Source organism: Thamnophis elegans, chromosome 6 (assembly GCF_009769535.1).
Source record: "Thamnophis elegans isolate rThaEle1 chromosome 6, rThaEle1.pri, whole genome shotgun sequence".
Classification (NCBI taxonomy): Eukaryota; Metazoa; Chordata; class Lepidosauria; order Squamata; family Colubridae; genus Thamnophis; species Thamnophis elegans.
The window spans coordinates 51,103,514-51,128,598 of NC_045546.1; the positions used below are offsets into that span (position 1 = coordinate 51,103,514).

Here is a 25,085-nt window from a genome sequence, read left to right on the forward strand (position 1 = left end):
CTCTGGAGCCTGAGAGGGTGAAAAAAGCATGCAAAAAATGGGGGGGAGTGCTGGTCGTGCACACATGCACACTGTGGTCGTGCGCATGGCACACCCGTACACGACCCCCCTGCACGCGAGCCAAAAAAGATTCGCCATCACTGCCCTAGACAGCAATATCCCTGCTGCCTGATTTAGATTCTTGCTTGCTGTAGATTTTACCACTTCAAGGGACCAAATCTTCCTCTATATTTTGGTAACAGAACCTTAATGATGCAAAAATCTCTTTTCAAATGATGTTTATGCAGCATTGCGGAGACGGCAGAGGCATGAGAAGGTCAGCACAGCAATAGGTATAGCCTATAACTGGGGATAAAACAGGAACATATCTAACATCATAGATATCACTCTTACCTGTATTCTGAACCAGGAAAACTTAGTTTGCAGGCAGCTTCAAGAGCCAGTTTGAGAATATGATAATGCAGACAGGACAAATTTCCCTGTGGCAATCCTTTTTCAGTAAAAATACCTATGATTGAAAAGATATAGTTGCTGAGAAAGTTAAATCAAGATAAAATAACCAAACTAAATAAAAAAAAATCCAAGCAGCATTATACATTAAGATGTTTGGACAGCAAGATGGGCAGCATATATTTAATAATAAAAAAAATATTTTAGCATCACAACACTGTCTGTCTGTCTGTCTGTCTATCTCGATCATCTATCGATTATCTATGTCACACATTTATTTACCCATGTAGTATGGCTGTAGTATAATTATTTATCCTTCTTGTTATCTTCTTTACTTCCTCCCTCTTATTGGTCTTATTATTATTATCATTATTCTGTTGCTCTGCATGTACCGAGAGAGCTTCTGCACTAGAGACAAATGCCTTGTGCATCTAATCACAATTGAAGTATTCAATTCAGTTCAATAAACTATTCAATTTCTAGAACTGTTTGACTCCAAAAAGATTGTGGGTGACTTATACATTTAAACAAGGAGAGAGTATCAAAAAGATATCACAAAGAAAATAACACAAACACAATATTAAAAAAGACATCAGCAGTCCAGACAAACAATAAAAACTTTCTCTTCTACTTTCTCTCCCAAAAACCCAGTCTAAAGGACCTTAACAACCACCCTAATTCAAGATCTGCAGGAACATCCAGGTTTTCAAAGCTGTTTAAAATCGCTGTGGAGATGGTGTTCCAAGAACTCAGTCTATCACTCTTACTACAATTGAGTTTGAGCCTTTCTCAACACACACACACACCCTGGGTACTGGAACAAGACTTATCATCATACCTGAACCCATCAGATTATCTCACCCAGCAGGTTGACCTGGAGGGGCACGACCATAAAGCCCTGAGGCACCCATAAAGGAGTTTGAATTTTATCTTTTCTCTTCCCCTACCAATTATCAATTGAAACTGGCTGAGGAAAAATGAGAAGTGTCACAATTCCATATCTCCCACTTCCAATTCCTGTACTCAGTCCAGAAGATACCACAATCAAGTATACTGAAAGCCACCAAGTCATTAAGGAGAGTCAGGATACTTATTCCTCTCCCATTCCATCTTTGCAGTCCCTATTCAATTAATGGCATCCTAGTGAAATGCCTCAGCCTAAAACAAAGCTAAAGGGATTCAAATCTTGTCTCCCCCTGCATCACAATACTGATCTTAATATGAATTTTAAAAGTTTGGGAAAATGAAAAGGTCTTCATCTGGAATTGAAATCACCAAATGTAAGATTACCTAGGGAGAAGATTCTAAAATTTTAGGAGACCAAACTCAAGTTCAATCAACTTTTTCAATACTCATCTGCATCTTTCAACTGTGACTATGGCTCCTGAAGTTGCAAAGCACTTGCAAAGAAACTGAAAATATCAAGTTTACCCTGATTCCAGAAGCCCCAGAAGAAAAAACAGGAGTCAGCCTTCAATAGTATAAGGACTATAGCAGCCACTATGTAGGACAAACAAATAGAAGACTAACAGAGCACATCCATGAACACCAAGCAGAAGTCAGAAGACATGGTGAAAACTCCTTAATTTCACAACACATGGACAGATTCAACCATAGTTTCAATTAGGAAATTGTGAGTATCCTAGATCAAGCCATATAGAGATAAACTATGCCTACATATTGTGCAAAAGAGACAATCAAAAAGCCAAAAAGAAACAAAAAAACCAATACAACTCCCCACCAGAAATCAACATGCACATGAACAAAGAGTAACACCAAAATTAACCTTGAGCAATAGTCAAAAAGTAAACAATACCCTAAGCAAGGACTACCAATTCAGACAAGCTAACCATAAACAACAACCTAATCAAGGAACCACTAAGAACAATCCCACTAGCACTGATAGGGCAAGTCACTAATATATAAAAATAAGAGCAAACCCAACTCCCTTCTAGCATTGATAATGTTACCTAGTTTGATAATGAAATATCTGCAATAAAACCACCACGCTCAGAGTACCAAGGACCCCACAGATCGATCAATTATCTATCTATTTATCTATCTATCTATCTATCTATCTATCTATCTATCTATCTATCTATCATCTATCATCTATCTATCTATCTATCTATCTATCTATCTATCTATCTATCTATCTATCTATCTATCTATCATCTATGGCAGCCCATCTTATACAGTGGTGTAAGTATACTTATCTTGCAGATTGTTAGCTAAACAAGACCCTCCTTTATAAATATTATTTTAGGTGTATTCCCATTTAACTAGAGTATGCTTAACATTACCTTTTATTAATTTGCTAAAATCAAAGTTGCTCTGTGCTACTAAGTGAGGAACAACTTGTTGATAAAGGCATATAACTTGAAGTAAAACAGCTTTCAGAAGAGTGATTTCTACATCATCCAAGCCTAGAAAAATCAGATTGACAGATTTTTTTTTAAAAAAAACAAAGAAATGTCATAAAATAAAATCCCATTTTATTTTCATTTTACGATATCAGTGTTTTTTTTTTCTCTACACATAGTACAATTCTGAAAAATAGCTACCACCAATATATGTAATTTAAAAACGAATCAACTGATAGCAAATCTAGGGAATTAAAATGAAGTTCTAAAAGTTTAATCCTGGCCCTTTGGATGTTTAGAATGAATTCTACCCCCTCCTCTGGGTCAGTAACCACTGCCAGCGTTGTTGTGGTGCTGTTTGGTGGAAAAAGAAAGAAATTACAAAGTATTGATGCATAAGACTTTTGTGTTTTATGTCTAAATGAGAAGGAAAGAAACTTTAGCAGGGCTGTTTGTCTGCCAAGTCAGAATATGCAAAATTAAGAACTCTTAAGGAATATGTCCCAAAGGTGCTTTTTTCAAGGCAAATAGACTTTCTAGTTTTTCTTTGAAGACGTTTCGCTTCTCATCCCAGAAGTTTCTTCAGCTCTGACTGGATGGTGGTGAATGGAAGGATTTGGGACAACCTTGACCTGGATGATTGAGAATCTCCATAGACATTCTTAAGGAATATATTTCTCAAGAGACAAGTGATACTTGCTTTATACTAAATAATAGTTTGCTAGTTAGTGACTTTGCATGGTTTGTCAACTTAGCCGCTATAGGTTATAAACCATGGTTTATTAAATAGCCAATTCTATGAAACCAAAAAACAGTGATTTAATAGTGCTTTACACTATCCAGGAATTAGTGTGAAGTGTAAAGTAAGTGTAAAGGTAAGGATAGAAAATATCCTTAATGGCTTTCTTGCAAGAATCTCTTTATTCAGAATTTTGCACAGGACTGGGTTGTTAACAGTCTATAAAACAAGGGTTTCAGAAAGGATATCTAATAATTTTATCACATATTAAAATATAACTTTCATATTAAATAGAGCTTGTCAAAGAACAGCTCAAGGCCAACATGAAGTATCAGATATTTTCAGTCACTGGGTTAAAAGTACAAATCTGTAAGTACATACAATGACCCTTACCATGCTCTTTGTTTGTTTCATTTGTTTCCTCCTTATAAGAAGCAACTTCTGTTCCTTTCTCTTTCTGTCCTTCTTGAGCCTTATCTTGTTTTAGTAAGGACTGCCAGACGGCGATTATGCTAGTCATATCTGGTAAAAGCTAGGTTTTAAAGATTGTTATATTATGTTGTACAAAGCAGAAGTATGGGAGAAAAATAAAAAAATCTGCATTTATGCAAAACTTTGCAGGTTATTTACCTGTTTTGAATATATTAACAAGAAAGATTATTTTTTCCTGTAAATTACTTTAATCTATCATTATTCCCCTATTCAAATTTGATTTGTCCCATTTAATATCCTACTTGTTTGCTCTTACATTCATTCCAATGTAGCTACCAAATAATTTCTAAAGCATAGGTGTTTGTAGCCAGGGGGTAAATTATATTTATTTATTTTTATTTTTATTTTTATTTTTATTTTTATTTTTATTTTTATTTTTATTTATATATATATATATATATATATATATATATATATATATGTATGTATGTATGTATGTATGTATGTATGTATGTATATATATATATATATATATTTATATTTATATTTATATTTGTTATATTTATGCTGATAAATAAATAAAGGGAGACTAGTATAGATCTATTTCAAGCTATTTAGCTCTCATCAGCTAGCGATACCCAAGTTTGGGAATCGAACCTGTGCTCCATTGCCTCCCAGGCAGGGAGTTAACCATTTGAGCTGCAGAGAACGACTCATCAGCCAGCCAGGGTGGGAGGTATATACTTAAAGTCACAACCCCTGGTATGCCCAAGTATGGGAGGAAGGTCACACTTCCACTCTCTGTCATTAGGCTCGTCACAAGAGACCATCCAGACAGAAACCCAATATTTTTTACTGTTGCCTTTTTGTTACATTTTTGTTATATTTATGCTGATAAATAAATAAAGGGAGACTAGTATAGATATATATATATATGATGTCATTAATATGATAATCATCAAGGGGCGCTGCAGATGCTACTAGGATAAAGGAATAATAAAAAGGGAAACCATAAATGTGTACTAGCTCCATTAGACCTATGCCTATGTCTGTTGCCCCGTATTTCAGATATATAGTTAAGAAAATGTTATTTTGCATTTTTCACATTATTCTAAAAATTATACGTTTACACTCGGCACCAATATAAATATGAAATTAAATTTGTGAAAAGTTTATAAATATTGTTAAAACCAAAGAACGTTTACAGTTTCTTCCAAATCACTAGTAGTATATAAACCAATATACTGAAGAAAAAAAAGACCTAATGAAATAGATATTTATATCCACAGCTGCCAGAAAAAAGGAGGAAGAATAAAAGACAGCACATTTCTTCTTCATCAAACTGCAAGTCAAGCCTGTTTTCATTTCTTTTTGTAAGACTGTACCTTACTAAGTGCTTCCCGGTACTGCTGAACAAATTCCTTCATGATTAGTGGAGTATAGATTTCTGACTTCTCCCATATCTTCTCATTCTGACAATAGTCAATATTTTTCATTGCTCTTTTCAGAATAGTTGTTATCAGTGAAAATATAGTATGCTTCACTGTTTTACTGGCTATCTAAAATTTAAACATGGAAACAATTACTTCGCCTTATCTTCATCTTGCACAATTTAACTATGTTTTCTAAAGTTAACTACGGTAATAACAATCTACAGCATGAAGGGGAAACAAGTCAACTGTAAATATAGACAAGAGGAAAGAGGAAAAAAAGGATGCATCAAATGAATTTGAATCCAAAAAAGAGATATAAACCCCAAAATGTTTAAATAAAAAGACTTTTAAAAGTAGCATGCCCAGTCGCTTTTGACATAGTGCCTCTCTTGGGGAAATCAGTTATTATCATTTTCTGCAAAATGGTATGCTTTGGATATGTTGGACTGTCAGTCCCATCATTTACGGTCAATATGATCCAATGAAATGTTGCAATGAATTGCTGTTTAAAATTAACAGAAGATGCAAAGCAAGGAACTGGAGTTATTGTCTAGATTCATACACTATGCTATATCATAATGTGGTTTATGCTGTTACTGCAATATTTGAACCAGATCAGTTGGTTTATTCAATAAATCAGGTTTAAAAAATCCTGATGTTGTATGTTTGTAAAAATAATATAAGTTGGATATAAAAAAAAAAACAAATAAAGCATGATAGTGAAGATTCTGATTGAAAAATGTCATATTAACCTGAAAGCATCCATGTTCTTACACTCACAATTCTTAAGGTAAAATGAAAACAGATGGGAAAAAATGCATACTATGTTGTGGACACAGATACCAAAATAATAAAAGTTTACAAAACAACAAAGCTGGAGAGAGGACATATATTTAGTTAATAAACTTTCCTGTTTATCTTTTCAGTTACAAGCATAAACTGAAATGATTTACCAGTTAAATTTAACAATAGTTCTCTGACAATAAATTTATTTTAAAAAAACATCTCTCTTTCCACCTTGTTTCAAGAATTTCAGATACTGCCGCACATTTCTACTTGTCCATTTTATCTTGCATGTGGATTAGGTAAACAATGTGGTCTCAAGTTGCCCAAAGAGCTATATGAATCAGGATGCCTTTATTATACACAGCACTTATTGTTTTTAATATAGCAGCATACACAGTATACAGACTTCAAAAATTGTTCAGAAGCATAGATAGATGCAAAATGATGTAATGAGTTCAACTTATTAAAACAGTGGTTTTAGACTCATTTACAAACTTGCAAAAATATACAGCTGCCCTAAAGAAGTGCCACGCTTGTGATCAAAAATATTTTTTCCAAATAATGTTAAAAATTTAGAGTAGACCTTATCCAGGTAGGATAACAAAGCTAATAATGTTAACAAAGATCTATTACTACTATATTTTCAAAAGTGAAGTTCTTTAGTAGAGCCATTCAGAGCAAATTGGAAAATCTGACTTTTATTCTTACTGTTAGCACTGCACTCTAACACTGAGGTTATTTTTATTTGCAGATTAATAAAACAACAATATATTACATTTTAATAGTGCCTTATTTTAATAAGCCATAGTTAAAATTAAATTCTGGGCAGACCTAATGCTATTAAGACAAAAATCTCCATGTGCCTTTTCTGAAGGAAAAAGGGTGAGAACTGCATGGATTGGTTTTCATGATGCATTTTGTTTTGTTTTTTTCAAAATATACTGTTAGTACAATAGGAGAGGGAAAGTAGGATAGAGAAGAGAAGGATCACACTTAAGAATGTGGCACCATCAAAGCTGACACTAGCCAGAGCATAGAACAACTCAAAGAAGTAGTGCAAGATGAGAAGATATGGAGAACCCTTGGCCCATAGAATCGCCAAGAGTCATACACAACTGAATGGAAAACATCAGCAGCAGCAGCATGGAATAAGTTCTTACATTTAAACCTTGGGTAAACATGGCTTTATTGCACACTGCAGGTACTGTAGTCACTTTCACCATAGAAAGCAATTTAGGAAGTGGAATAAACTCAGTGGTTTTAAAAGCATTGGAAACTTCTGGCTGAGCTTCATAGATCTGAAATTAAAAACACAAAACATGTACATACAAGTAAATATATAATATAGATACCCAAACCTAAGTGATGCAATAGTAGCTATAGTCAATTCAGCTAGATCCATGGTAGTCTATAAATGTTCAATTGCATATGAAAAGAAAAAATGGAGAACTGAAAACACTGGCAGGAGAGATCATTACTGAAACAGGAAAACTTACTAATTAGGGACACACACTTTTCAAGTATAGCATTTGAATCCCATGTTTGCAGATCTTGCTGAAAAACAATATTCAGCAAGTTCTGAAACACGGGATTCAAATGCTATACTTCCATTTGTCGGCTGTGACCAGGGGGGCATTTGCCCAGGTTCGCCTGGTGCACCAATTGCGTCCCTACCTGAACCGGGAGGCACTCGCAACAATCACTCATGCCCTTGTCACCTCAAGACTGGACTACTGCAATGCGCTCTACATGGGGCAGCCCCTGAAGAGCATTCAGAGACTTCAGTTTGTCCAGAATGCAGCCACGCGAGCAATTGTGGGTGCACCCCGGTACACCCACGTTACACCTATCCTCCGCGAGCTGCACTGGCTGCCCATTGGTCTCCGGATACGCTTCAAAGTGCTAGTCGTCACTTATAAAGCCCTTCATGGTATTGGAGGGAGGGGGACAGGGGAGAGGAATTAGAGATATGAATCCTTTTCTATTAACTCTACTCTCCTTTGATTTTCAAGATTTTTCTTAACTCATTGTCACCTTTTGAAGTCAGAGAAGGATCTGTTAATGATCTTTCCCAAACATTCTCCATCATCTTTCTCCATCCACTTTCCTATATCTGTTCCCCACGAACCACCCTCACATAAAATTGTAGCAACTAATAGCAACTAATAGCAACTAATATCCACCAAGCTGGTAGGATACACAAGGAAAGGTTGATCTATTATCTTTCAGGCTGGCTATATTTTCCACAAATAACTAGTGATAACTAGTAGCACCAAATAACACACTACTAAGCTAATCTTTAGTTAAAAGGCTTACCAGCAATTCAATCTATAGAGGGGATCTGGTACAATGATATAAGAATTCAATAAACACAGGGAAAGACAAGGAATTGCTTTTATAATTAATTTATAAAACTCAGCAGATGCTGTACTATATTTGAGGGAGTTCACTTATTAAATCATATGAAGCCTATATTATACCAATTGCACTGGCATTTCCAAGCCAAACTGATATTTTAATAGGTTGAATACATGATTACTGGATATGACTTTGATAATTTGATCGGAGGTATGAATGGCACTGAGTTAGAGGCACCTCTTTTTCCCCTTTCAAAATAAAGCAAAAGCTAAAAGAGTAAGTTTGCAAACTTATAGATGTACTGTGATTTACTACGTGGGAGAGGAGAAACCTCAATGAATTCACTAATATTTTTTCCAGGCAGAAATTTATATAACTAGACTATAAATGCCATATTTTTCAGACTATAAGACGCTCCGTAAGACACACCTAACTTTTGGGGAGGAAAACAAGGGAAATAATCTGTCTCTGGCCAGCATCCATCTGGTATTCATCTGGCCCATTTGCCGCCACGGCCCATTTGTCGCTACAGCCCGTTTGCCGCTACGGCCTGTTCACCACCACCACCGCAGCTCGTTCTGGAACAGTTGATTGGCGCTGCAGGAACCCCCTTCCTCCCCCACCCACCCCCGCCGCAATATTCATTGTATAAGATGCACAGACATTTCTCCCACTTTTTTGGGGGGTGGAAAAGCACATCTTATACTCCGAAAAATACGGTAATCCCAAAGAATTAGGAAATACAGATCTTTTACATTTGCATTTTGATCACAATATTAATTTACATATTTGAAACTTATACAAGCTTACAATCCACTTCTGCATTATTTATTAATTATATTTTTATCCCGCCTTTATTATTTTTATAAGTAACTCCAGGTGGCGAACATACATAATACTCCTTCATCCACCTATTTTCCCACAATAACAACCCTGTGAGGTTAGACTAAAAGAGTGATTCTAATTTGATTTGAACTTACTCAAATTAAGCTACATTTGTTTTAATATAGCCTTTCTTTCTGATTCTGTCCACATAAATAATACAAGATTTTTTAAAAATAATTCTTACCTGTGAGACCTGCAGTCATATAAAATCTGCAGATCAGATATTATTTAGAAGAGGGGGGAGAAAAGGAGATTTTTACAAGTTGAGTTTGTGAGATTTTAAAATTATACTGTATCTAAATAATATACTTCTGAATTACTTTGCCCTCAATTATTTGATATAATATATGCAGGATAGATAGCCAGTTTGGTCTAGTACAGTGGTTCCCAAACCTTTTCAGTTCACCACCCCCTTGGTGCTACAAACTGATCCTCAATGCCCCCCACCCAGTGGTGGAATTCAATTTTTTTTCTACTGTTTCTGTGGGCGTGGCTGGGGGTCATGTGACTGGGCTGTTTGCACAATGGAAGGAAGATAGTAACAGTAAAATTCAAAACTCTAACAATTAATTGCACATTTATTCAAAATCCAATTTAAAAACCTTTTTAGTTAATGTTAATTCAACAAAATTGTTGAACATGATCCAATGATACCAGGTTTTCAAAGACTGATAGTCATTTATCAAGAACCTTAGTGACTAGTAACTTAGTAAACTCAGTAAAGTTTAGTAACTACTTCACTGTTCAGTAAATTCTTAATGTGATGGATGGGCTTGATGAAAGGATACCAGTTTCCCAATGCCTGGTTTTAAGTCACTTAGCAGGAGTCTTAAATCACCACGTTCAGTAATCTGGAGTCGATTTCTTTGCTTGGAGAGAAGTTGGATGACCACACTGAAGCCACGTTCCACAAATATGATGTTGGAAATGCAACAAGGAACTTCTTAACCACTGTCCATAGTGCAAGATAGTGATCAGAAATTTCTGTCTGTAACCAAAACTCTTGGTACGATTTCTTAAACTTTGGCTTCAGCTCAATGTCATTGTGCAGCTTTATGAGTTGTTCCTCCACTACCCCACATCTTCCTCAGTATCTGAAAATGGATTTATCACCCAATCTGGAATTTCCATCAAAAGAAGATCCTGATATCACTCAGACATATCTTTATGTAGCATGTCCAAATGGTCACAAAAAACTTGAAGATCATCATCTTGTATCCCACCTTTCTCTTCTAACTCAGAGAAACTTGGAAATTGGTATAGCTCGCGACGGCCTATATTGCGCTTGAATAAAGTTAACTTTGAAATAAACGTAGAGATGACAGATTTGGCCTTAATAAGAATTGACCTAAATTCTTTGCAACTGCAAATTCACTTCATTGAACTTTGCAAATAGTTCTGATAAATAAGCAATGTCATGCCTGATCTCTTTGAGTTCACCACTGAGCAAGGCATTCTTGCCACAACAGTGTCAAAAAGATTGTAAAAGCGTCTCACACAGTTGCCTTTTGATAGCCAATGAACTTCTGTATGAAGCAGCAAACAATCAAAATCTTCATCATTGAAAAGGTATTGAAAAAGTGACTTACGACCATTTTTGGCAGTTATTACCATTGTAGCATCCCCATGGTCATAAGATCAAAATTTGGATGCTTGGCAACTGACTCATACTGTATTTATGATGGTTGCAGTGCTCCGAGGTCATATGATCATCTTTTGCAACCTTCTGAGAAGGCAAAGTCACTTAACAGCATTAGTAACAAGTGCAGTGATTCATTTAACAAGTGGCAAGAAAGATAATAAAATAGGGCAAAATTCACTTAACAAAAGAAATTTTGGGCTCAATTATAGTCATAATCTGAGGACTCCCTGTAGTCTGCAGCAGGAGGAAAAAGGCTTTTCAGAGAGCAAAGAGATAGCAGGGTTTGGAACGTAGGCAGGAAGAGAGCAAGTTTGTATCTTCCCTAGCAATTAGTGAAATACAGATGGTCCTTATCTTACAACTATTAGTTTAGTGACAGTATGAAGTTACAATGACACTGAAAGAATTGAGTTATGACTGTTTTTCCCACTTATAACTGTTGCACCATTCCCATTCCCATGTGATGAAAATTCAGACACTTGGCAACTTACTCATATTTATGATGGTTGCAGTGTCCCGGGGGTCATGTTGATCACTTTTGTGACCTTCTGACAAGCAAACTCAATAGGAAAGGAGGGAAAACGCCACTTTATAGCTAGTACAACTAATGATTAAAGATATTTCACTCATTACTGGGAATGAGATCAGGGCAATGACAATTCATTTTGGGGGAAACACAAGGATGTAGTCAGGACATGATGTTAAATAGCACTGTAAGCTACTTTTATTAGATGTGTCAATGCTTGAGAACCACTTGTTTCAATTCCACAAACTATTCTGAACAAAACATGCCTCCCTCTTTCAGCAGATCAGCCAGCCAGCTAATGCTATAAAAATATTACTAATTTAAAACACATTTTCTGGAGTATTTCCAGCAGTGGGCAAGTTTAAGATTGTTTATTAATCCAGATGATTTTAAAAAGAATCCTATTAACAATACTAATACTATAGAAAAAAACGTGCATCTATGAAGTAGTTGCAAAATCATGCCCTGCCCCAGCATGAAAGGATTACAATCCACAACCTCTTTTGTACACTGTTCAATCCTTATTTACATAAGAAAGTAGCTCAAGCGGAGTAGACGCTCTTCCTCTTAGAATCACATTCCAAAATTTCAGCTTCCCCTGCAATTTTTTACGGGAGGCAGCAGCTCAGTTTCTACACAGCATGACAGACCGGCTGAGGGTCTCCGTGTGCTCATGTCGGGTGGGACAGGACCTTCGGTTCTTGTGAAGCTGTTCACCCACACGCCCATTCGTTAAATAACAGTGGGCCGCGGAGAAGAAAGGTGGCAAAGCCGGTGAGAAGCAGGGAAGACAACTCCATCGCTACGTTTAGGGGTTCACGGCCTCCCCCCGCAGCTGGAGGAGCAGTTTTAACTGCCAGTCTCGCGTGACGAAGAAGAACCCAGCCCTTCCACCCATTGAAGGTGCGCGCGAGACCCAAGCCTTCCCAAAGGCACGGCGTCGCGGGCTCCTGGTGAGGCGAGACTGAGCCACCACCTCCACACAAGCCGCGCGGGGAAGGACTCTCGCTTTCGGTCCCATTGCATTCCCTTCCGCGCCTGCGCGCTAAGCTAGGTGAGTCGGGAGTACAGTACAGAACACCTCCAGCACTCTTCTGCCACCTCCCTTGCCTCTTAGCGCCCCCCTGCCGCCCCCTTGCCTCTTAGCACCCCGCTGCTGCCCCCCTTGCCTCTTAGCGCCCCCCTACTGCCCACTTTGGAAACCACTGGTCTAGTAGTTAAAGTGCTGGCCTAGAAACCAGGATGCTGAAATTCTAGTTCCGCCTTGGCCATGAAAGCTGATTGGGTGATTGTGGACTAGTCACTTTCTCTCAGCCTAACTCATATTGTGCAAAGTCTTGAGAGAAACACAAAAGAACTCCGAAGTCTGACTACTTTGCCATTCATCCATCCTTCCACAACCCATTAATTAAAATGAATTTCTTTCTGACTTACTATCAAATATAAGAGGGCAAATATAGTCCTGTACACATAGAGACACTTCAATAACTGTCATTATAACAAGAGAAATGTTGATAAGGGTCATTTTCATGTACTAAATACATACTTTTCAAGTAGTTCTTACCTTTCTCAGCAATTTCATGTTGTCTAGCCATGCAGATTTTAGTCTTGGAACAAAAGAATACTGGGTTTCCTTAAAGTATCTGTTCAGTAAATCTGGGCATATTTTGAAAATGTTCACCATAAGATCAGCAATCATCTCATCTTCTACAGCAGTCTTTAGACTCAGAAGAAAGCGCAGCAGAACCAAATTACCTCCTCTAACAAAATAATAGTTTGAAAGAAACATCATTTGGATAGAATATAGTAATATATAATCAACTATCAGTTATCAGAATCTACACTGCAGATGCTATCAGTGGGCAGGAGTTATGGTAAGTTAGCATTTCTCAACTATTTTGGAGGATGGCAGGATGGAGAACATTATAAAATACAGTTAACCTTTCTTTCTAGGGACGGGGGTGGGGGGCAGAGAGGGGATGGTTCTGTGCGAATGGCTAGTAAGTGGGAGTGCATGCACTTGACTACTGCTCACTCAAATGGGGACACATGTGCCCCCATACTCTACTTCTGTGGCCTGGTTCCGAATGGCTCATGCCCATTAGTGAGGGTTGGGGACTCCTGTTCTAAAACATACATATGGGGGGGGGGAGTTGAACTTGTTCAATGAAATATTTTAGTTTTGTTTCCTTTTGGAGTCAGATTCATCCATTTCATGTATTGCATTTCAATTTTTTTGCCTAACAAGAAAAAAAATTATCCCGAGGTGTTGGGGACTTTGCTTTATTTCAGCAGGTCAGCTACATATAATAGCAGATGATCAATCATACCAAACCAGTAGGAACCCTAAGTGACTAAAATTATGTTGTCAAACGCTGTGAAAGGCATTCAACAAACCTCTACACTCACAAAATCTTATAAACTGGAATGAAAAAAGAACATATTTAGAACATTATTTTGTTAGCCTGAGATTTACTCCTTCTAAAATATCTTATTCTATTGCATAAAACCTTCAGTTATTTATGCTATCATGTGGTAATTCCAATTTATGTGCAGATTAATTAATTAAATGCTATTGGTTTGATATGCAGATTTAAGATATTGCCCACTGTAGAAGAAGTTGCCAGAAAGATGGAGGGAAGGAAAGAAAACAGATTTTTATGCTTAAAAGATGCAGATTGCTGAAGACCATATGACCAAAACCAGTAGAAGTTTTGCTTCCAGAATAGACCAAGAGATAAAAGTCTTGCTCTGTTTCCTGCTTGCCCTGTGAAATTACCACAAGATAGAATAACCAACACTCTACGATTCACAAAAGATGAGGCAACACTGAAGAAAATGCTTCAAACAATTTAACTCTAACCTAAATAAAACTTCAAAATATAACTGGACTTTAACACCGAACAACTGAATGCTTTACCTGCCAGACGTGCCAAGACTTGGATCATAAAAGTTAATGCCATGTTTCAGAGAACAACAAAGATTCATTAAAAATTTATGAACCAGTTCTCTCACTAAAAGCTTTCCTGGTTCTTCACACTCTTGGGAAGCCTGCATAAAATTAACAAATTGAAGTAAAACAGTCAGTTTACCACATTTGCTTATTCATTATTTTCAGAGCACAAAGTAGAAGATGTCAGGTTCTGCTCTTATATGTTTATAGTGCTTCCCCAATCTGGCTGAGCAACTCTGGGTGGTGCAATTTCAACATACCTGAAGATAGCCATGTTGTGTCAGTCTGGTATAGATTCTGCCTGGTTGTATAAAGCTAGCTGCTCACATTGGAGCATTGAAACTGGATACCATTTCCTCAAAAATAGCCCAGATTACTATTCCTAATGGCAAATTATTTTCACCTTACTAGGCAAACTATGGGCTTGGTATGGCCTTTCATTTTCCTCCTTGAGTGGTGGCATATAACAACATGTTTCTGTACATCTTAAAACAGTATTTAGATGTAAGAAGAACATGGAGAGAAGATTATTATACCTTGACATCCACTGTGCTGACATCAGTAATTCCATTCCAGCGATAGAGTGAAGCAATGTGGTTCAGTATTTCTGAGGTAAAAAAGTGTACCTTCTGGGTCTTATTGACATCTTTATTGAGAACCACCTACAAATAACACAACATATTAACACCATAGTTCAAAATTCTTAAGTCAGGCCATAAGTGTGCCATTATATCTATGGGAACTGTCAGAAATATCATAAACAATTTTAATGCTGGTAACTTCTTAAAGTACAGCAAAATAAAATGGTAATCAGAGATTGTCTGAAAAACCACAATGAAGATATTTCAACAATCAAAGAACATACGGTATAAAGAACAAAAATATTTGCATACCTTAGTTTCCAAAGTTGAAAGCAGGAGGTTTATTGTGGAAATTCTATCTTCTTTTAACCCTGTCCTAATAATATCTGGAATGAAATCTAAAAAAAATTTTTTTAAGGATAACATTATGCCTGAAATACAATAAACATTTTAATTACTGGTAAATCAATTTTGCAAAGCTTTGCCAGTTACATCAGAATACAACATAAATCGAAGTCAAAGCAGGGAGCGTGTAACACAGCAAAAAGAAAGTTAATATTGTGAACTAATTCCATCGTGCCTTACAGAAATACAGTATTTATGATTCTTGGGCAGATGCTTTCCTGGCCCTTAGCACACTCTCTGGTTAGAGGAACCCATTTTTTAAAAATTAAAGCAGTGGTGCTTGACCCTCAACACCAAGCTTATTACTTTAAGAGCAACAGAGGCTTTCCAAATCTTTTCTATTACTACATTATATGCCGCAAGAATTGTTTTGTTTTGATGGGAAAACAAAACAAGAACATATGGAAATAAGCAATGATTGCCAAAACTTTGGTCTAGGTATCATGAAATCCATTATACATTTCCTTCCCACATCAACAAATAATTTAGGAATACTTGTGAAATACCTTTTAACTCCAGAACCTGCACAAGGATAGAATGGTCGCCAGCAATTAAAAAGGAAATGGCATATTGGATGTATGCAGTACGGACATCAGGTTTACCCTAAACAAATATTAAAAAGATGTTCAGTATATATGAGAAGCCTAAAAGCCAATAGATTACCTACAATGTCTTAAAAATGAATCCTACATGAAAAACGATTGGCAGACTTAAGCAAACAGTGACCAATGTATTAACTGATAAAAGATTGGTATTTGTGTATCTATTGCACATTTCATAAAGTACAGTACCTTAACTTTCTTGTTTTGTACTTATCAGGATCTTAACATCTGTATCATCTAAAATCATGGTCTTAACAGTGAGCCCATAATAGTTTAGATAGTTAGAAGTTTCTACTATTCTGGCTGCCTATTATGCTTATTTGACTAGTATGCTTGCATAAAACTCAAATAAGGATGCGAGAGTCACATATATTAAATCAACCTTCTCTAATTACCTGCCATTCAACTATGTTAGACTGCAATACTCATAATCTTCAATCGAGATGGCTAAAGGTTGGGGACAACCAGTTTAGAACAAAATTTGGCCTGCATACAGAAAACTAGCATATCAAAAATCTAACTAAGCTTTTTTTTTCTAGATGGGATAGCTTTTCTTCAAATGTGTGATCTCTCCAGACAAGCATGGCATTTTTCAGAAATCTATTGTGCACTGTACTTTTTCTTAAAATCTGAAATCTACAGGCTGAATTTACACATGCCTATGGGTTTGCTGTGAAAATCTCATGACTTTGCTTCATTCTCTTTTTAATTTTAAGAACTTTTATATGAACTAGGGTCCCTGCATTGCAAAAAAAAATATTTATCTCAAAATCGTAGCTGCCAACTTAAAAAAAAAACAAGGAGGCTATTTTGTACAAATGGTATATGAATGTACTAAATCATGTAGCAAATGATAAGTTCCTTTTATATGAGTTGCACATGGGTAACTCTGGTTTTTTAAAAAAGAAACAAATTGTCTCATAAAAAAGAGCTTTTCTTTTGACCACAGCTTTATTTTGAAAATAAAATGAAAAAGCATAAGCCATCCCTTAATCCTCATGGCAGACTTTTTGCTTTCTTACCTTATAGTCTCTCTTCTTCACTAAATTAGGTAAGAATTTATTATTGAAATCAAAGTGGCTATAAACATCTCTGGCAGCATCTGGTCCCTGTGTCACCATTGCTGATAGCAAAGTTAGACACAAACGAGACAGTCTGTAAAGAGAAACAGTCAGAACAGGGAACAATATTTAAGCAACGTATACTATAGGCAAACAAACTAATGAATGAAAAATTAAAAAGTGAGGACATCTTTCAAATGAAAGTGTTTGTTTATTTTAGTTAGCTAAGGGAGCAGATGCCTAGCATCAAATAGGCAATCTAAACACAAGTACTTTAACCAGAAACAGAAAATTTCAAGGGAACTTAATTACAGCAAGCTGGATTTCCTGTTACTTTACATGTATAACTGTGCTGACTGCAAAAGCAATACAAAAGTATTGTCCTATAAAGAGTTCATACAATATATAACAGAATCACATTAGTCAGTTATGTGCCCAGATTAAATAGTAACATAGCACTGCTGAAGTTATTATTCATTTACTAGGTAAATGAACTTGTATATTTATCTTCTATATTTAAAATATGCCCCAAATATTTTAACAGGAAGATGGATGCATGCATGGATCAATATGCATAAAAAGAAGGTATCTTGATTATTACTAAAGCTTTCATAATAGATCAAAACAGATTTGATAAAAGTTGTTTAGGGCTGAAGTTTGAAAAAGCCTAGCACTTATGGAATAAGTGCCACAATTCAATAATCCTGTCAGATTTTTTACATTTTTATTTCATAAATATAGTGCTGCACAAATATGTGTAGGTTTGTCTATGTTATCTGTGAGAGGGAGGGGGAGGAGAAAGAGAGAGAGTGAGAGTGTGTGTGTGTGTGTGTGTGTGTGAGAGAGAGAGAGAGAGAGAGAGATTGTAAGAAAATAAGTAAAGACTTATGAATGAACACTGTACTCTAAATATTTTTCTGGTTAAAATTCATTAAATTCTGATTTCAAGACAGACTCTGCCATATGAAAATGACAAGGCAGAACACAGCAGATTTTTGGAGTAACACCATTTTCACTTCTATAAATGCTGCACCATCTGGGTTTTATAATTTCAGAAAATATAATTTGAGACTAGATGAAGGTTGGAAAGATGAAGCTATATATTTAAATTTATTCTTTAATCTAGATTTTATTAACATTTATGGAGAATAAAACAATAATCAAGGAACCACAAAGCAAAATAAAGAAGTTTATATAAAAATAAAATGTTTCTAAAATGACAGACGGAAGTTAAAATTGATTATTCTATTATCTAGGTTCAACACAGAATTATAATGTAGAATGTAACCACAGTTTTTCTGTAAGGTAGTTTTAAATCAGTATTAAAGAGTCCTTTTTTATTCCTGGTGACAAGAGCATAAACAAAGTACAGAGCAATGAAAATGTTATTCCAACGTGGTTCTAAACAAAGCTTTGTTTTAAACAAGGAACTTACCTATGAGTTTCAGAATACAAGGCAGCATAAATTAATTTCATATAACTGTTAATCAACTTCTTTACTATATTCATCCCCACAACACGAAAATGGGACAGATCACTTGCTGTTCTCAGCAAAATATTTTCTAGAGCTTGAAAAATTAGCAGCATCTGCAAAATTTAAAACATCCCAACATATTGTCTTTTTAAGATACAAATGGAACTGAGCATTCTAAACAAAGTGTACTTCAACAGGAAAGGAAACTTTGCAATGTTTTTGGAAAAACCCTCTGCTGCTAAATTAAATTACATCCAGGTAAGGCTAGGGATTACAACAAGAAGATCCTAATGAAAATTTCCAAAGCTTTAGTTACTAGTTACTATGGTGTTTTTGTTTAAAGGACATATGGGAAACCTATGGCCTATGAAACACATCTGCCTATTTTGTTTAATCCTATCAACTCTTTAAATATCTTATTAAATAGGGACACTGGAAAATCTCCACTTGAACTGAACTTGAGGACAGACTAATGAACAGTCAATCTAATCCTCATTTTTAAAGAGAATCCTATTAGAAAGAGTATGGAAAGTATTTATCCATTCAGTGGACAGAACTTCCACAGATTCTACACTTGCACCACATCAGCTTCAGATCAAGCTATTTACTCTCCTTTAAACACTTTATGAGTGAATGTGACGAGATCAATGGCCCAGCAGAAACAAAAAAATTTATGTCCCTGGTCTAGAACATAAAAGAAAGCAATATCTTTTACAATTATGTTACAAAAAGTTGCTGACAGGTTTAGCATAGTACAAATAAATTATTGAAACTTTCCATTGATGAGACAAATGCTCATTCTTGCCAATTTCTTTGCCAAACCTCTACTACCTCATTTAGAATGCACATTTACATGCATATTTAGTTTCTACTGTCCAGTCCAGTACCAGAAGTATAACACCCCATCTCTAAACCCAAAAGTATACTGCTATTTGTAACACCTTATTGCAGGGACAGCAATATGGGGACAAGCCTAACCAATCTGGCCAATAGGAATTACAGTCCAACAAGACCTGGATGCATTGCCCATCTAAGCAATGCTGAATTAAAGTATATCCATGAGCATCCTAGCATTGTAGGAAACAGCTAGGAAATTCATTATTCATAAGAAGAAAAATACTTTTAAAACATTGTGTGAGATTTTTAGAAAGGATTGAAGAACTAAGATTCACTAAGGATTAACTCCGTAGCAAGTGTAGGAGTGCAAAGACACTTTTAAATGAGTAAAATAATTACAAATGGCATACAGCAGAATTCAGTGTTCATCTTAATAGCACAAAAACAATACCTAACAGGAGCTTGTGACAGCTCTCATCAATTGAAACACTGACCTCACTGTCAGGACGCCTTTCACCATCCAGAAGTTTAAAAATTTCTACACATTCAATAGAAACTTTTATGTATCCTTCCACTACATCATATTGTTCATTTGATGGTAGTAATTTAGCTTTGGCTATGAACGTTTCCAAACCTGGAACAAAACATATATTTGATTCTTCTTTCAAATCACAGTGGACATATTATTCTTTACTTCAACGAATTATAATTGGTATGCCTAATAGGTAAATCGGTTTTATTCAAATAGCAGTTTGCATTTGAATTATAATTGGTATGCCTAATAGGTAAATAGGTTTTATTCAAATAACAGTTTGCATTTCAGGCTCCCAATTTATTAACTGCCTCATTTTTCCATAATAGAACTGGAAAGTGAACTTCGATTTCTTTCTTTATTGCTATCAATATTTTACCAATACAGCCTTTGGGAAATAAGTTATGGAAAACAAAGACCTTCAACTGCAGAGGTTGATAAAATAAATGTAATAGTAGGAGCAAAAGCGAAAAAGTTGGCAATTTGTGTTAAAACAATGCAGTAGCATGCCATGATACCAAGGATGGCAGTTGGAAAATCTATCACAGATATACATTTACTATATCTAGTGAAGACTGTCTGCTTTCCAATAAATGTAACCTTCGCACTCCACCCACCACACGCTCCCTTTTATAATTCTTTTTATCAGTTGTAACTCTCAATTACAGCTGTCTATATGAGGAGTTCAAAATCTTTTTGCTCAGGACCGAAGGACACAGAATCAATTTTAAGCCTGTCTCTCGCTTCTGGACACCACGTTGTTGTCCGTGACACATTTATTACAGGCAACTTGATTTGGATTAAAATATTCAGCTACTGCTCGCATATTAGCAATGTGCAGCTGTGGCCACCGCACAGCTCTTTGCCGCGGAGACATCCATTCGACTGGATCCACGTGGGGACCCGTGAGAGCGGCATGGCTGGCTGACCTTTCATCGCAGTGCTGGAATCGCGGATAAGGAATTTGAACTGGGCGCCGGTGAATTCCGTGGCATCGGTGCTGCGAACTCGCTTGGCCGGGGGTGGGTTCTGCCGCCCGGCCGAGGCCGAGCTTTTGCGTTTGGTGCTCATATCCTGAAGCAATCGCGGTTCGCCGCGACACCCGGCGGAGCGAAGGGAAGCCGGGCTCGCCTTCGCGGGGGTTGCCCGTCTCGGCCGGAAGTGGTCCGTTTCGCTTATTCTCCCCCCATCCGCGAAATTACAGATGAGACGGGTTCCTAGACTAAAGCGGACAATCAGTCCTAGCAGTTTCAATATACGTTCGCAAGCTGAGTTTTTTTCTGCTTCGGCGCCCATTAAGTGAAACGTGTATGCTTAAGAAAAACTACTTTCAGTTCCGTTGGACTTTTAAACGAACAAATAAGAGAAATAAATGCTTGCTGCTAATTATAGGGGATCAAATATCTTGATTTAAAATAGTATTTTTCAATGGTTAGGGATCGCTAGTTGGGAGTTCTGGGACTTGGTCCACACATCAACACATCATGTTAAAGTTCAGGCAAGCTGAAAAAATGCTGATCTAAAGTGTATTCAAGTACAGACAAGTTCAGAGTTATCTATTTGTAATGCCTATGTAAAAACTTGAAAATTAATTAAGTTCCAGATATTTATCCAATTGTATTGAAGTAACTACTGTATATGGTAGTGGGGGAAGAAATCCGGTTCAGTTCCAAGCTGGGAGAAAGACACTGGAAACATGGAGGCTGATTGGAAAGATGGTTTATTGATGAAGCAGAACCACCTGGATTTATGATTCTGGTGCAGCTGACAAAATGGATTTGAGAGTTGGGGGGCTTTGTATTTGAGCTTCCTGTTCCTGTGCAAGAACATGTCCTTCAATATTATATTGGCTGTTGTCAGATTCCTATAGAGTTATGTAGGGATCATAACTGGCTCTATAGGCAAAAGAGGAAATACAAATCCTAGGGTGTTTCTCTGAGCTCCCAGGTTTGGTTGAAAGTTTGGACTTCTCTGATGTGATGCAATGAAGGGGCTTGTATTCTGAAAGGGTGTTGGCAATTCCTATTGTGTCTTAATAGCTTTGTCCTGTGTTGGATCTTGAGTGAGGGTTAGGGTTAACTCCAGCATTCTGTCTTTGTTCAGATTTTGCTGCAGGGAGTTTCAAAATATCCTGTCTTGAATAGATTTCTGCCTGCAGTATTTGCTTTGCCTATGAATAGAGCTATCTAGATACTTGTCTTCCTCTTCAATAAGCTCTTGTGCTATATCTGCTGTGGGCTATTAAGGAAAGTGGGGGTTGCTTTCTGCCCCTAAAAAACATGTTTCTCCATTTCTCTCTTTGGGAGAATATAATATTCTGCCTTCTTTTATTATTTCCCAAAATATTTCATTCTTCTAGGAGGGCAGACTTTCTACAATCATACACATTCACATATTGATAATGTTTCAGGTGATGTGCCTGCTAAGATAAAGCAATTGTCAAGCCTAATTGTCATTCTCACTGCACAGATTAATGGTTTTTAATCACATTTATTTTATAAAACAATATATAACAGATTTCTATTGGATATTATCCCAAGCTTATTTATCTCAGTAAATATGGATGTTCTTTAGAATAATTCAGTCTTCAGTTTAATGTCTCACTGATTTAAGTGGCCCTACTATTCTTTGTTTGGTACAACACAATCCAACCCATTAATTTTAAGTTAGTGGGAACCTAATTAATTGCATTCTAGTCAACTAATTATAACTTAGGAAGAGCTTTTTCTTAGATGATACTTCTACAAGAACTTTGTTACTGATCAAACACAGAAAGCAGTTAGTTACCCTTAGTGTACTGAATTGAAAATTTAAATTTGATTTTTATTTTAATAAAAAAACTGATATTCTGATTTAAAAATGCCTTGTAACATAATTTTCTGAAAAACATGGGCTCATAATAAATCATTATTCTCAATCAGTTAATGTACTGCTTAGAGAATATACAGTAGTAAAAAAAATTGGCTCCCATTTTTATGCTGCATATGTAATAAATTTGAGTAATTATGGCACATATGAACTTGTCCCCTGGTAATCCGTATTGGCTAGATCAGTGATGGTGAACCTTTTAGACACCAAGTGCCCAAACTGTGTGTGCACGTGCATGCCCAAACTGAAAGAGGAATGCACATGTGAACGTGTGCATGCGCAGCAGAGACTCAAAGACCAGCTGGCAGGTGGCAGGTGGGGTATCCCAGCACCAGCAGTGCGGCAAGAGATAAGATCTTTTTCTTCCATGAGCTTCAGTTTCATCATTTGTAGGGAAACAGAAGCTCACAAAAGAAACACCACGGAGGTCTGACCTGGGGTGATGGTGCACGTGCCAGCAGAGAGGGCTCTGGTACCACATCTGGCACACGTGCCATAAGTTGCCATCACAGGGCAGAAATTATTATTTTTTTATTCATTAAACATTAAACTTATTCAACCATTATTATTGTTGTTGTTGTTGTTGTTGTTATTCATACCATTATATTTATTTATATAAATGCCACTGTTGTTGTTCTTATTGCTGTTCTTATTACTGTTATTGTAAATTAGATTCTTCAAAGGCAATTAAGAATTAAATATGTCAATATTTTGTTACATTAGATCTCCAAAATCTAGAATTTTCAATCTATGAAGAACTGTGACTATATCATGCCTGGACTGTAGCAAAAATTGAGTATATACTCATGGAAGAATGTCTATATTTCTAATTTGAAATGATAGCTTAATTAAATTTGTGAACTCTCAAACTTTGAATTAGCTTTGTATCAATGGAGAAGCAAGACAGGACAATATGATATTTTAGGGTCTAGAATCAATTTGTTGTTTATAAAAATTGTATCACAACTACAGAATGAATTTGAGAAAGGCACGTATTCTTAATAGATTTAAGGGATATCTCTACATATATATAGGCATTTATCTTTAAATGTATGTGGGTGGATATATGTGAATATATAGAGATAAGTTAAATATTTGGATATCATCTTTATTTTTCAGGTAGTGCAGAGTTTTCTATTTTGATCATTTAAGTAAGTAGTTTAATATAGTATTTCCATTTTTTCTTCATTTTGTTTTATAATGGATATCTACTTGGCAATTTAATAAAAAAAATATAATATAGTTCATTAGTTTTAAGCTTTCAATAACCTAAGGCAGCATGATTTCTATGGAAATCATGAAACTTAGAAAAATTTATTTAATGGAAGAATATACCATCTAACTTTCCCTGAGTTGTCACAAAATGACAAAAGCAATTTGGTGTTCTTTTTGTCAGATCCTATTAATTAATTCATTTTATGCAGTAATTTGTCTCTTTAGCCTATAGGTCTTTTTTCTGTTGCCCCTAGATAGCTTAATAAAAACATAACAAGAAATGACCCAATTAAAAAGAAGTACAACTTCAGAAAATAGTTGTACTGTTGTTTGGCTAATTGAGGTTCTCCCAATAGTACTGTGGAAGAACAGTCTAAATGTTAATAGGTTATAAGTCCTGATCATTTAATTTTTCCACAATGGAAATAATACAGAGAGAAAATCTACCTCCTGGCCCCCATTCCCTTGATCTCTGGGATGGAACTCCAGAGCTTCCTCCCACCTAAACATGTATTAGATGGCAAATTCCATCTAGAGTAATGGGCAGAGTTCTGCTGGTTAAAACCAGGTCACTTGAACCAGTCCGTAGCAGAAATCACGTGTGGCCACACCCACCCACCCTCCCAGCTCTATGGCATCCCATTTAGGTCCTTTTTTAGCCAAAGTGCATGCACATGCTCACATTTGCAAACCGGTAGGGAAGGTAAGTGAATACCACCTGTGGTAATCAGGTAACGATGGCCAAGGAGTACAAATGAGTTTTAAAGAAAATAAAAAAATCATGAATTACACACCATAACTCTATTCACCACCAGGGAAATTCCTATAGTACAGATGTTGCTTCGCTAACCAGTTCACACCAGTTAACCAAAGGGTAGCTTTCAAGGAAAATTGAATTAAATCAAGAAGTATAGCTAGAATACATTGATTCTTGAAATCTTCT

The 25,085-nt window shown here is 36.2% G+C and overlaps 1 protein-coding gene across 1 annotated transcript in view; it reads right to left on the reverse strand.

Moving 5' to 3' along the window:
• URB1 (URB1 ribosome biogenesis homolog) overlaps positions 1–21,208 on the reverse strand; it is a 57,632-nt gene extending 36,424 nt beyond the window's left edge. The window contains 15 exon segments of the mRNA XM_032220052.1: positions 394–420; positions 423–508; positions 2,754–2,876; positions 3,946–4,084; positions 5,370–5,543; positions 7,364–7,501; positions 13,179–13,374; positions 14,535–14,665; positions 15,104–15,229; positions 15,461–15,546; positions 16,060–16,156; positions 17,178–17,310; positions 18,652–18,803; positions 20,022–20,161; positions 20,989–21,208. Coding sequence (XP_032075943.1) covers positions 394–420; positions 423–508; positions 2,754–2,876; positions 3,946–4,084; positions 5,370–5,543; positions 7,364–7,501; positions 13,179–13,374; positions 14,535–14,665; positions 15,104–15,229; positions 15,461–15,546; positions 16,060–16,156; positions 17,178–17,310; positions 18,652–18,803; positions 20,022–20,161; positions 20,989–21,130 — 1,890 coding nt within the window. The 5' untranslated portion in view covers positions 21,131–21,208.
• Positions 21,209–25,085: the final 3,877 nt, after the last annotated feature.